At 45.0% G+C, this 14,297-nt stretch overlaps 2 protein-coding genes across 3 annotated transcripts; one reads left to right on the forward strand and one right to left on the reverse strand.

The window, feature by feature from the left end:
- Positions 1-34: 34 nt before the first annotated feature.
- LOC119553501 (puromycin-sensitive aminopeptidase) lies at positions 35-6,159 on the reverse strand. 2 transcript variants are annotated; one of them, XM_037863921.1, is made up of 6 exons: positions 6,026-6,104; positions 5,719-5,784; positions 4,957-5,582; positions 2,564-3,380; positions 857-2,181; positions 35-798 (listed from the first exon to the last, which is right to left on the reverse strand). In XM_037863921.1, exons 1-6 carry the CDS (start codon positions 6,087-6,089, stop codon positions 463-465), a joined length of 3,234 nt encoding a protein of 1,077 aa, XP_037719849.1. In that variant the 5' UTR covers positions 6,090-6,104; the 3' UTR covers positions 35-462. The 2 variants fall into 2 exon arrangements, with proteins under 2 accessions (XP_037719849.1, XP_037719848.1); XM_037863920.1 differs by lacking the exon at positions 5,719-5,784 and having other exon boundaries at positions 6,026-6,159.
- A 602-nt stretch (positions 6,160-6,761) lies between these two features.
- On the forward strand, positions 6,762-14,282 carry LOC119553502 (protein cueball). The gene is made up of 4 exons (XM_037863922.1): positions 6,762-7,150; positions 11,487-12,894; positions 12,958-13,291; positions 13,348-14,282. Exons 1-4 carry the CDS (start codon positions 7,060-7,062, stop codon positions 13,447-13,449), a joined length of 1,935 nt encoding a protein of 644 aa, XP_037719850.1. The 5' UTR covers positions 6,762-7,059; the 3' UTR covers positions 13,450-14,282.
- The last annotated feature ends 15 nt before the right edge of the window (positions 14,283-14,297 follow it).

The following is a 14,297-nucleotide window of genomic DNA, read 5'->3' on the forward strand; positions in this document are numbered from 1 at the left end:
ATCCCAAAGAATCGTTAGGAACTCACTTGCTTGATTCTTACTAGAAATTGCATTTATTTATCGTAATAAACTCAACACGTACATAATTTCCAGGGTATTGAAAATTTGAATGGCGATACACATTCGATAAGCTTTGGGGTCTTAAATGCTGCTAGGGGTCTGCGTCCGAATCCGCCCTTGAGTGTTAGGGCGTGTAGTCAAATAGATATATGTGTACTCACTCCCGTTTAGAGCAGTGGCTATAGGTGGATCCTTGACTAAAGCTAACCTATTTGGCTCTCCTCTTCTGGGGGTTCGCTTGCATTTACTTCATTTGTGACGGCTTTGGTCGTGTGGTGGTGTTATGGTGTTATTAGTTGTGGTGTACGATGACCTGGTTACGGGTTACTGGTGCTGTTGCTGTGGCTACACTGCTGGTGATTCTTGTTAAATGCTTTGGTATGCTGGCGAGCGGTATTACGTTTATTCATCGTCCCTCAGGAACAGGGCCAACTGCTCGCGATCCCGCTGCAGCCAGGCGGCGTTGAGGCGGATCGTCTCCACGCCCTGGGACACAGTACGCTCGCAGCCGGGGATCTGGTTGACCTGGAAGAACTCCTCCACTTCCTTGGCGCGCTCCTCGGAGGCGAAGTTCTCGATGAGATACTTGATCAGTCGGGAGAGCAGGAAGCCGCCCTGGTAGCGTTCCAGGAGCTGTTTGTTGTTCTCCTTGAAGAAGTCCCAGGCCATGTCTCGGCCCTTGGGATTGATGGCCACGGCGACAATGACAAAGACAGAGTCCTGAGCCCTCACTTCACCCTAGAAAACATAAAGTAAATAAATCCACAGAGTAATCCCCGAATGAAGGACTACCTACCGACATGGCAAAGTCAATGACGCGACGCAACAGCTTCACATCCCCGCAGCAGCCCAAGGCGCGCGAGATGCGGTCCTGCTCCTCGTGCAGATCGGTGGCCCTGTACAGATCGAGCATCTCCTCGAAGATCTTCTCGTCGCCATCCTGCAGGACTGCCTTGTAGCAAGTGGTGCGCAAATCCGCCGGCAGCGGATTCGTACCGTTCACATGACCGCGGAAGCGTAATTGCGCCTCCTCGATGGCATCTTCACTGCGGAACGAGACGAGGCGAGTGAGAACCAAGCTCCTGAGCAAAGTGTCCAGGTGATTTTCCCCGTCACGGGGCTCCCAGCCCAGGCGATGGGCCACCGGCTCGTACAGATTCCTGCCGAAGCGATGGAAGTCCTCCATAAGATCGGTGTGAGAGATAAGGATGTGCAGATTGGTGAGCGAGTTAGTGATCGCAGTCCACACCGTGTAGTTCGTCTCGTTCCTATACGAATCCACCAGAGCCAAGACCTCAGCAGTACTGGCGTGTCCCGCCTGCACCATGGCGAACATATCATCGATCAGTCCCAGACGATCCAGAGGCGGCAGCTCCATCTTCTCCACGGCGGGCATCAGTTGCTCCAGCATCTCTTTCGAGTAGCGGGTGCGGTAGTAGCCCACCGTTCCCGGATTTATCTTGATCCAATCGTCCTCGTCGACATCCTCGAGGGTCACCTCCATGGAGGTCTTGTCCAGCAGGAAGGTCTTGGCAATTCCCGTGGGATTCTTTGACGTGGACACCGAAATGGGCACCACCCACAGGCAGTTCTCATCTGCCTGCGAGCCATCCGCCGTGAATTTGCACTGCTTTAGGCGCAGGAGACGTTGGTTCTTGCTCGTCTGCTCCGACTCCACGCTGACCACCGGGAAGCCCTTGTGCTGCGTCCACGAGGTCATCACATCGCCCACATTCTTGGAGCTGGCCTCCTGCAGAGCAGCCCACAGGTCCTCGGTGCAGGTGTTGCCATACTGATGGCGAGTGAGATACAGGTTCATGCCCTTGCGGAAGTCATCCTCGCCGATGTAATCGTGCAGCATGCGAATCACCGAGGCACCCTTGTTGTAGCTGATCTCGTCAAAGATCTCGTCGATTTCGGAGGGATGACCCACGGGCACTTCGATGGGATGCGAATTCTTAAGGGAGTCCAGCTCCAGGGCTCGCGTGTACATGTCCGTGACGAACTGCGTCCAAATATCGTATTCGGGGAACAGGTGGTGCACGCACAGGAACTCCACAAAGGAGGCGTAGCCCTCGTTCAACCACAGATGGGTCCACCACTCCATGGTAACCAAATTGCCTGAAAGATATGGCTTTTATTAGAAAAATATGTATGTGTAATTAAGGGAGCCCAAAAGAAAAACCACTATAGATTATTTTTACTCCTATTGAATCTGATAGGGGAACACCCTTAAAGAACAATTTAAATAACAACCCGAGTTCATTCATTTTAAACCTCAAAGACATTGACACTAAAACCCAAAAGAAGTATCAATTCCCAAGCAATCTGCATACCAAATTGAGCTTCAGGTGCTTTTGCGTCAGACAACCTGAATCTGTGAATCAGAAATTATTTGAAGAATTTTTTAAAGATAAAAACCTGCTGCTGAATTTTAAGTTCCATGGGGAATGAGGGCGAATCCTCCGATTCCCCTTTACCGGATGTAGTATGTAGTACTCACCGAACCACTGATGGGCAATCTCGTGACCCACAGTCAGGGCAATCGACTGCTTGCGCATCAGCGATGTGTTCTTGGGATCCACTAGCACGAAAGTCTCGCGGTAGGTGACCAGGCCCCAGTTCTCCATGGCACCGGCCGAAAAGTCGGAGATGGCGATAAGATCCATCTTGGGCAGCGGATAGGCGATGTTGAAGTAGTCCTTGTAGTAAGGCAGCACCTTGGTGGCCACCTCTAGGGCGAAAGTGCCCTGCTCGCGCTTGCCAACGGGCGTAAAGACCCTGACGAGGACGCCATCGTCGGACTTGCCCTCCACATAATCGTATTCTCCTACGACGACGGCCACCAGGTAGGTGGACATGATGGGTGTGCGGTCGAAACGCACACGCCGCAGACCGTCTGGCAGGGAGTCCTCCTTGATGACCGGCATATTGGAGAGGGCCACCCGATCCTTGGGCACCACCAGGGTGATGTCGAAGGTGGCCTTGATGGCCGGCTCGTCCCAGCAGGGGAAGCAGCGTCGGGCATCGGTGGCCTCGAACTGGGTAACTCCCGCATAGCGCTCCTCGCCGTTGGGTCCGAAGTACTTGCTCCTGTAGAAGCCCTTCATCTTGTCGTTCAACTCGCCCGTGAAGGACATGTGCAGGACGCCCTGCGTTTCCGCCGGAATCTCCTGGGCGAACTCCAACGTGGCCGTCTCATTCTCTGCCGAGTAGACAATCTTATCCGGCTTTAGCTTGCTGCACTCATAGTTGAGTTCCACCGAATCAATCACAATATCCAGGGCATTAAGGGTTATCTGTGTGGTGGGCTCCTTGACCTGCAAGATAATCAGTCAAAATGTCAGTAACCGTTAGGTGAGCAACCCGAAACTTAGGATCGAAAACCGAAAACACAAAAAAAAAAAAACAGAAAGCAGAAACAGTTAGCCAAGCTAGCCAGGTTAGCCAGGCCGATGAGAAGAATGGCCAGAATCCACAAACAGTTACTTCAAGGTCGTAGAAATGCGGCTTTCTTGGCTTTGTGGGTTTCCGGCTTGAACCAGGCAATCAAAGCGCTCGAAAACGGGTTTTTGGCGAAATTTATACCCTGCCTAGGGGAGGATCCAGCCGATTGGCAGTCTTATTTATGATCTAATCAAATGATAATGCAATTCTTTCACCCCTCTTATCAGATTAATCAAGTCTTTGCGCAATCGCCGGCTTAAAAACCATTCATTTGCATAAACTTGCAGCGTAAACAACTTTTTTTTGCTGTCGAATATGATTAAACAAGTTAAGGCTTTTATAAAATATGAATAATTTAATAGACGTGTGTCTTTAAAACTTAATTAAAATAATGAAATATCTTAATTGCTTTTTAAAAAGATGGAAATATTTGATTCGCTTCGGTTATCCTAAGATTTGTAAATATTCAATAGGTTCTTTAATATCTAACCCAAACAAATTCCTATAAAATGATTAAATGATTGATTGGAAGGCAAAAAAAATATTTAGTTTGTGTATGAAAAATGATCGGTAATTTCTATCCCACATACCTTTCAGTGCTTGATAAAATGATTAATTGGAAATAGGAATTGTATTAAGATTTATAAACAAGTTTACAAACAAATTCTATCTTTATATTATGTTTTCTTACGATAATCGTAATAATTTAAAGATTCTTTCCAAATTTTCATAACAATATTCATTATATAATAATACAATCCTAGTTCTAGGGTATCAAAAGTGCGACTAAGGGTAGTAAATCATTTTCGTCGTTGACGCAAACAAAACGTAAACAAAATCCACCGTTATGAGCGGCGTTTGCAAAAAGAGATTGTCTCGAATATATATTTTTTTGCGCGGTACCCCCGAGTTCCATATCGAAACCGCCAGTCATTTCATTCCTTCTGCGCCGACAAAGAAATCGCTCTTCCCAGTGGGTGTACCCATATCTATATATATATCTCTATGGCTGTTCATCACTCCAAGTGTTTGCTTGCATGCAAATTGCAGCATAAAGAGAAATGTTAACAAGGAGAATGTCCAATACGAAATATTTTTGCACACGTCAGAGGAAAAAGTTCACACAATGGGGCGCAGAAAGTAACAATGCGGGAAAAGTGAAAGTGGGTGGAGTAGAGAGAAATGGAAAGAGATGGAGGATACAGTCGTAACTCCCTAACTTAAGTCACTAAATACTTGTTGAATAACTTCTGCTTGGGATAACATGATATAAATGTTTTAGAAAGGAAATCAATTGAATTTATTGTTCCTTCTTATATGTTCAGAAATAAACCTTATCTATCAGTTCTTTGATTCAGTTAGATAAAACTGCTTGAGCTGATTGCCGATTGACACACATATCTATAAAGCTAGGACTGGTACACGTTACCGCATCTTGACTGTACTCACATTGACTTGCACTATGGTCTTGCCCTTGAAGGTGAACTCCTGGAGATTGGGCTGCAGGAGCAGCTCGTAGTGTCGCGGCACCACATTGGTGGGCAGCCTCTCGAACTTTGCCTTCTGGGCCATCTTGCGCTCCTGATCCGATTGCTCCTCCTTGCTGAGTAAGTGCGTCTGCTGATGGGCTAGCCTAATCTGCTGATGGTTGCACCCTGGATGGTGGCGATCCTGACCAGATAGAACGTCCGCCGATGTGTGGGCTAGGATGGCACGGTATTGACTGCACAGATCTCCCAGTAAAGGAGCGTCACTGCTCTTCAGAGGGGCTCCAAGCGAGACACAAGAGTAGTCCCTGTAGAACTGCTTCTGCACCTTCACAAACTGCTTCGAGGAGATTAGGGCGTTGAGGTGGCCGCTTTCTGCTCGGAAAAATGGGTTCAGTGAGGTGGTCTTATCTGCTCTTCCTCTAGGCCTCTCCGGGGGGTTAGTTGGAGTAGTCCGATAGTGGTTAGCAACGATACTGAAGGAGGTGGAGCTGTTGTTATCGCCTGGTTTCGCTCTATTTATTAGCAACAAAGGGAGTTTCTGCGGGTTTCTCGCGGGGATGTAGCAACTCTGTAAAGATCTGGCAGCTGGAAGAGCGTAAAAGCGGGTTAGCACTGGGATATATAGCATATAATGCACACTGATAAGCGTTGTTATTTGATTAGCTATACAAGATTTCCGGGGGGGCGGGGTCTGGGATTCGAGGGAAAACGAAAAGCAAACCTTCGCACAAATGCTGTTCGAAATCGGAATTCGCCTTGGCCAAGTCCAAGTTGAGTTTGCCCAGTTCTGCAAGTATACTGTCTTACTATTAATTCACGATTCCGGATATATTCCGGAATTAACAAGGCGGAGGATAAAATAAAACGAGCAATATGCGTACAACACGCTTCGAGTGGAGTGGCCCACAACGTGAACGCAACGTTAAACGTAAGCCACCGTAAGCCGTAAGTGGGCCGCCCCCGACCGCCGATCAGCTGTTCCCAGTTATTATGCCAACTTAAACTAACTAAAACCATTGTCTAATCACCGTTCTTCAACTTCCAAGCCTGCTTGGCCGTGCGTATACCGCCTTTTAGTGCATTTTTGTACATGACTTTGGCCCGAATAAAATTAAAATAAAAATGAAAACACAGCGGAGCAACTCTACGGCAGTTTTTGTGTGTTAAAAGTGGGGCACTTACCAACACTGACGCTCGGCTTCCAGACGTTACTTTTCGTTTGAAATACCCCTTCAATTTTTGTTACGTTTTCCTCTGCTATGAAGTATTTCTCAAAGTATAGTATATTTTAGGTAACATTGTACTCGCCTAACATTTTTTATTTTTACATTATTCATTTCGGACGAGTTTTCAAGGAATCGCAACCACCTCATTGTACTGGAAATAGAGGTCTGGCAGTTTATACGCACATTTCGTTGAAAAACTAGTTCTTATATTTATTTTTTATTTCAGAGCAAGTTGAAATTGTAAACATTAAGAAACAAGAAACAGAACTTTAAAAAATGTTTCTTTTGTACAGAAAAAAATTACAGAAATCTAGCTTTTTTTCTTGGTTAAGGTGTATATTACCCCTCTATGTTACACTGTATTAGGACACGATGGTCACCCTTGTCATTCTACCACAAGCGAAATAAATGGAGTACAATATTGAACGATTATCAACAATTTTAAAAAAATTAAATTTTCTAATTTTTTCGATATATTCTATCGAAACCTATCGAGCCCTCGCCAGTGTTGCCGACTGCTTTCCAGTGGCCGCCCGGCAACACTGGTCAGCCATGGATTTGCTACCTCCGATCAAATCAAGTGAATTTAAAAGTTAGTTCAAAAAAACTTGTCGGATCGAACGGTGCGTAACCGGGTTCCGCGGCGCGTACTTTCAAAACCCCTCCGAAAGTCCGTAAAATCAGCGCGCTGTTTTCTAGACTCCTTCCATCCCGCAAACCCCTTCCAATCGGCAGAGCAACGGCACTGCCTCAATCAATTCCCTTAACCTAACCATAAAGCCAGGCGATTGTGCAATCGAAGGTTTCTCGTCCTACATATATAATCCACCTGTATAATGATCCGTAACCGAATCGGAATGGCGATTCTGCCCTGTTTAATACTAGCCACCTGCCTTCTGACAGTCCACGGAACACCACTGGAATGGGGTAAGACCATCGGCGCCTTCCAGTGCTAAGAGGGAATGGAGGATAAGAACAGTTAGGAGGAGCTACTGACCAGCTGGCAACCCTGGGGCCTAACCTTCATTTTACCGTCGCCAAGACTTAAGTTTGAAATCAATTCGACATAAACAATGCAGCCAGTGGTCTTATGTAATCGCTTGACATTACCCCGTAGCATATTCCCAACGCACGCATGTGTTTGTGACCGCTATCAGCTGACTATCGGAGCTGCCCCGGTAAAAAAAACGATTTCTTTTGTTATCTCTTTTATCAGTGGCAGAGGCGCCCCTTTTGCTATCAATGCACACGTCGCTGATAGCTGATAACGAATAGCTAAATAGCTACCTTTTAATGTTCGATACTCATTGTTATTAGACGTTTTCTCGTAAATGCTAGCGTTGTTGTTGTTACGCTTTCTCCTGGAAGGGTTACACGCTCTCTCGCTCTTTCTTTCACTCTCTTTTGGACTAAACGTGGCCGGCAAAAACAAACTACAGTTAAACTTGCCTAAATACAAGTTTCATGTATAAAAAAAATATTTTGTAAAGTGCAATTTTCTAGTTTATAGCCCATAAAAAGGTTTTAAAAACATAATGTAATAGCAATTTAACATCCTGTCAACAAATTTGTCCATCAACGTTTAGCTGGACTGTAAAATACAGTTGGACCGTCGAAAATTCCAGGTCCACAAACTGGAAAAACCACTGACCATTAGGTGAAGGTGAAAATTTGAATTTAAAATTGATCTCAACTCTATGAAAAGGGAAGATCTCCGCTGATTTACTATCAATCTCCTTCAGATGGATGGTTCACCAGCATGTAGTTGCACTGTACTCGGCATTTGCCACCACCTTGGCCGCCATGTGCCCGATTTACTTTGTCACGTATGCCACATCGTGTTTGCCGGTTTGTTTAGATTTCAGCGATTTCTAATATTTCAACAGTCCCCAGCGGGGTTTCTTGTTGCAGAAGAAGTTGAGAACCTATGCAGTGTTTGCTGTGTTCTGTATAACTTTAAACCAAATGACGGTTGCCATGGAATTTCTATATCGCAATCCGAGGCGAAAGATCCATTTAATTCTCTTCTAATCGGGCAAGCACTGATTGCTTGGGTAAATAAACCCAGAAACAGCCATCTGGAAACCCGATCCGACTTGACATATACATAGCATATAGCCTATAACGACGCGATCGGCGGGCCCCACGTGCGACTTGGGAACTTTTCCGAGGCATTCCATTAACACTTGCTCGCTTGAGTATTAGATATTGCTAATGGGTGGAAATCGCGCCGTGACGCTCCAAAAGCCGTGCGAAAATCCATATCTTGCGGGTATATCGAGATATACCGGCTATTTCTTGGGTTATATTGGGCCAAGTCATAAGAATTATTGACCGTTCTATCTATCGGGCATTTCAAGTAGCCCATTATAAATCTCAATCACTTCAGTTGCTGTCAAGTAATGGCTGGGAAAGATCTAGGTTTTATATGTAAATCCTTTAGTTTTAGTTTGATTTTCTTCTGGGATTAACTATTGAAATACTGTATAATAACTTTGAATCCGGAACTATTTTAAATTCGTCATCTTAAACATTTCCGAAAACGATAACACTTATCAGCTTTAGCAAGAATTACATTTCGTACAGAAAAATTCTTTATAAAACGAAACCCTTTTTGCTAGGTTTGCATATATTTTTCAACGTTGCTTCCTTCGCGGTATTTGTTTTCCACTTCATTTTTATGCTGACACGGCAGCCACATATTCATTTTTGCACTGGATAAAAAAATTATTGTAAGAAATTTCTTACATAACTTGTACAATGTTTCAGTTTTAATAATTCCACGAGAATGAACGTACACTTGGTTTTTTAATCACTTCACAGATGTTGCCTAAGCCTTTCAGCATTAAATTCACTTTGCTAACGCACAAACTAAAAATAAATTTTCTGCGTCAGATTTATAACTTATAAACAAGTACTTATGATCATAAAGTAGTAATTAAACTAAAGTTACTTAAAAGTAATGAGGGGAATTAGTGGGAATAAAATGTAAAAAGGCCAATTATTATTATAAGATAGGTTTTTGTAGCTCTGTCCCTTAGTTTTCAATCAACCGCTCCACGAATGAACTCAGCAATACGTAGGTATTATGGTATATTGCCAATTTAGCATTTTCTGCATCGATAAAAACGTTGACCTCAAACCAGAAGCGTGGAGGTCGACCGAAAGGTTCGTTCGCAACTGCGTTTCGAGTGGTAAATGTTAAATGCTGGCTAGGCTTTTGTTTTTGCGGCTCTTTTTTACAACCATCGATAATTGGAATGAATCATGAATAACCAATTAATATGGCATACCAATGATATTATCTATTCGAAGCTCTGTAATTAGGATTTAGAGCCATTATAAGTCAAAATAACTTGCAGTTAAACAAGTTCCTCTAATATTTTGCTATCTGTTTTGGCTTTTTGCAGTTTGTTGTGGTCTTTCGGTGTTTTCTCACAGCGACAGTGACCTAGAAAGGTGTTTTTGGCCATAAAGCTAGGGCCAATGACCAGGTCGCGTATGATGGATTATCGATCTGATCGATTGCTTATGGGGTTATTGCTTAAGGAACTGTGAAAGTAAAGCCTTGATATTGATATAATACAAATACTGTACTATCCAATGCGGAACTGCTGCCATTTCGGTTGTTTCTGTTCCGCCAGCTGCAGTTTTCCCATTTCCGCGAGAGAAGTGGAAAAAGCGAGTCAGGATTGTTTGCTTTATTTGTTTGCAAGGCGGCAGGTGTCGCACTTTACCCACCTGCCTGGCTAATTAATTAAATGACTAAATGACACGCCCCCAGAACGTTGGCAACAGGTTCTTTGATCTCGTTGGGGAGGGGGTATTCAAAATCGAAATCGAAATCCAAAACCGAGGGGTTAGGCAGGCGAAGCCAGATTTTGGAACGCTTATCAAATCATGTCACCATATTTTTTGCACACTAATCTTGGGACCGCCATGTTTTTGTGTACAAATTTCAAGTTTGCCATTGGTTTAGGGGACTGATACTATTATAACATTGCCTGATTCTGACGTCACTTGAAATTGAGGTGTTTATGGTTTGAGAACTTGTATATATACCAATTAGAGAGAATAAATTATTTTTGAGAATTTACCGCAGTTGGCAATTAAAATTGTTAATTTAAAGTCTATTAACCTCTTAAATACTTTGGTTATGATTTTTTTATTGCAACCAAATGAGGCTTTGGGAATCAAATAGAGACTTAACTGAAATCAAATACTAGTAATAGCCTTGAATAACATCAGTGATTAGAACTGATTTCTTAGGTCAAAAAGATGACATTACGTATCAAGGGATTTCCCTAGGGCTTTTGCAGGTTGACGTCTTAGGATCTTCGTCGCCTGTTGACTAATTTACAACACCTTATCAGTCTAGACCTTTAGACACATTTTTTTTTTGATGATTTGGAACTAGGTATTAGATTTTCCGCGGCAGTTGGCGCCGCATTAAATAATCAATTAATAAAAATGAAACGCAGTTCGATCAGAATTCATTGCCTGAATTGTGTTGCAAAATTTAATTTGAATCGCAATTTCCACAAATGGCGGAGCTTGATTGGAATTCGCGCCATTTTTGGCAACTTTAATGACGGCCGTTCGGGGGGGCTCGACAATTCGAGGGTCTTTTGCCATTGATTGAGCTTAATTTCCGCAAATAAAGCAGGGGGTCTTAGGCGTTTCATACTCTTATCGATATGATATAGTCAAGTGATGCTATCGGTCACGTTTGCCAATTCTAGAAGCCTACCAGAAACTATTTTTGATTTTAACAGTTGCCATTTTCACGCTCGCAATGAAGCATATCGGTTTCCAGATAAGATTACTCAGATATACGTATGTATTCGATTATCCTATTATGAGTAGTGCTTTAAATTATTGGTAAATGAGTCAGGGAAACCGGCCAACTATATTGATCACGTAGCTGTCATGTAGATGATCGGTCGATAAATAAGTCCGGGTGGGAAAAACTAGTTAGTTTTGATTTTTTTGAGCAACCTTAACTTGTAATAAAATTATTAAAGCATAAACAAATACTAAAATAAAGGTCAACGCAATAACATCATTAATTTAATTCGATTTTAAAGGATTTCAAAGGAGTTTTTATAAGGATGCCTAAAAGTATGAAGTATAAATTCGTACTTTTAAAGCATTTATAAGTGATATTGAAATAGTAAAACTTATAGGTTATATAACTTAATTATGTTATTTTAACCTTGAGATAACCACTCTTATTGACTTTCCTGTTTTTCTCTAACTACAGACTTCGCCGTCACGCTGAGGTCGAGGATCCAGTTCATGGACAGCAATTGGCAGACGATAGCCACCGCCGCCCACGAGTTCGACGAGCTGTCCGCCCTAACCTTTGACGAATCCGAGGAGCTGATCTACTTTAATGACCTGAAGCACAAGAATGGCAGCATATTCTCCCTGAAAAGGGATCTCCTAGCCGCCTCCCATGTGGTGGAGCAGACGATCGCACGCACGGTCAACGAAACTGTGGGCGGTCTGGCCTACGATCCACTCACCATGAACCTCTTTTGGTCAGACACCGAGCACAGGAAAATCTTCTTCGCCCCCATTCGCGGTTCGGCGCCGCCCAAGGTCCTGGTGGATCTGAGTGCAGAAGGAGGCCGCCCAGATGGCGTGGCCGTGGATGTGTGCCGTCGGAAGCTCTACTGGACCAACTCGAACCACTCAAAGCCCACTGTGGAGCGAATCAATCTGGATGGCAGCAACAGAACCACGATCGTTAACTCCTCCATCCATATGCCAAAAGGAATCGTGGTGGATCAATTTTCGGATCGTCTCTTCTGGATTGACGACCTCGATGGCATATACTTTTCGGTGGAGAGTTCCAAGTTGGACGGTTCCGATCGTCAGTTGGTGCTGAAGGACAAAAACCAAGAACCCCTGAATTTGGCTGTGACCAACGATGCCATTTACTGGACAGACAGGACCACCAAGGCGGTTTGGAGTCATCCAAAAGTCCGAGTGATTAAGGTAACCACCACTGCCAAACCGGATGAGGAGGAGGAGGATTCCACGGATAAGACGAACTTTGATCCTGAGCCGGTGATTGAGGTCAGTCCGCTGGTACGCGTGGCCAATCTTAGCGAAGAGGCGCGAGGAATTGTGGTGCGCACAGGTTTCTACCAAAGACTCCAAAAGGACCACCACTGCGCCAGCATTGTGCGCAAGGTGAAGGAGCGTTTGGACGAGCAGGTCAATAAGAAGGAAATACGCACTGTGCTGGACCAGAAGATGAAAGTTCTGGAGGACGAGCGCTGCATGAACGGAGGCGAATACAAGGCGCACACCGATCTGTGCATCTGTCCGACCGGCTTCAAGGGATCCCGCTGTGAGATCCGCGAGTGTCACCACTACTGCATTCACGGCACCTGCTACATGTCTGAGCAGGCCTACCCCAAGTGCTTTTGCCAGCCGGGATTCGAGGGCGAGCGCTGTGAGGTCAGCATGTGCACCGGTCTGTGCCTCAATGGCGGTCACTGTCGTCTGTCCAAGAACGAGAAGGAGGCGCCCAGCTGTGAGTGTCCTCCCAACTTCGGAGGAGCCCGCTGCGAGCAGAACTCCACTGAAATCTGCTCCCTCTTCTGCCGCCTGCTGAAACACGAGCCGAAGACCTATGTGCCCTTCGGCTGCCATGATATGTAAGTCGTGTTTTGGGACTTTTTAAGGAACTCTAACTAATTGTACCTTCTGTTCCCCCTTAGCTGTGAGGAACTGGCCCAGGAAAACAGCACAGAGATCGCCGTTCCGCAATTTAAGCACTTGGATGTGTGCATCACGCCCACAGTGTGGACCTGCAGCGTGATCATCATCCTGGTCGTGGGCATCACGACTAGCTTGCTGCTCCTGGCCGTCATCGTCCACGGAATCCGTCGCCTGTACAAACCCAAGCGACCGCGCATCAGGAAGACCTTTGTGGTGCGCAAGCAGGCCAGGACCAACTCGGCGGGAGACACGCCGCTGACCAACCGCCCACTGGCCACCGAGCAGTGCGAGATTACGATAGAGAACTGCTGCAACATGAACATCTGCGAAACGGTAGGGCTGTCATTGTAGTTCCATAGAAGCGATCTAACTTTTCTGTCACTTTGCAGCCCTGTTTCGACCCCAAGCTGGTGGAGCAGACGCTGGCCAAGTCCAGCTGCAAGGAGGACAAGAAGATACTCATCCACAACATGGAGGATGACCTGTACTAGGGCGCGGCGGACGGAGAACGACCTGCCCCCCCAAAAACTGAACCTTGTGATAGTCGTCGTCGTCGAGTGCGGATTGGTATTCGAGCTTGAAAAGCTGCTGCCCGCCCGGCCCTCGACCCCGTTAGCCGCCAAGGTGCTCACCCAGGCAACCAGCAACCAGCAACTAGAAATCAACCAATCACCAACAGCAACATGCAACACCTGCAGCAGCAGCAACAGCAACTTAAAACTGATGAGCCTGGAAAACTTACTTAACACTCGCCAAACCAAACCATTTACTTAAGCCGAAGCAACATGTGTACTTAGCGATCCTGGGAGGCGTGCTTCGGTCTCGCTAATTTATTCGTAGGATCATTTTATCCCAGGACTAGGATTTTTAGCTCAAATTTGTGAACCATTTTTTGAAAGTTTTTTATTTTTGATTCGGCTTTTATTTTGAATTCGTCATGTTGATATGAAAGCAAGTCGCGCGACTGACATTAGCTTTAAAAAGAACGGAATACGCACGGATACCACGAGCCTGTAGATCGTAATAGACCATTGTGATTGTGATTACTTACACCCTAAGCTGTTGTAATTAACCCTTTCAAGTGAGTCACTGTTCAAGTTCCTGCACCCCCTTGTGAAAAAAAGAAAACAATAGATAGATTCCCCCTCCCACTAATCTGCGAAATCTTGCCTCATCGGGTGATCCCTTCCCGCTCTCCTCATCCCCATCGTGCACTACTTTAGAAACGTCAAAGAAAAGCCCAGAAACCATGGGGAAAACTCTCACAGAAAGATCGAGAGTTGTAAATATTATTGCATAGTTTAATTTTAGTCGTAGTCCTTAAGAAAAGGGTTGAATA

This window comes from Drosophila subpulchrella, chromosome 3L, assembly GCF_014743375.2.
Source record: "Drosophila subpulchrella strain 33 F10 #4 breed RU33 chromosome 3L, RU_Dsub_v1.1 Primary Assembly, whole genome shotgun sequence".
Lineage (NCBI taxonomy): Eukaryota > Metazoa > Arthropoda > Insecta > Diptera > Drosophilidae > Drosophila > Drosophila subpulchrella.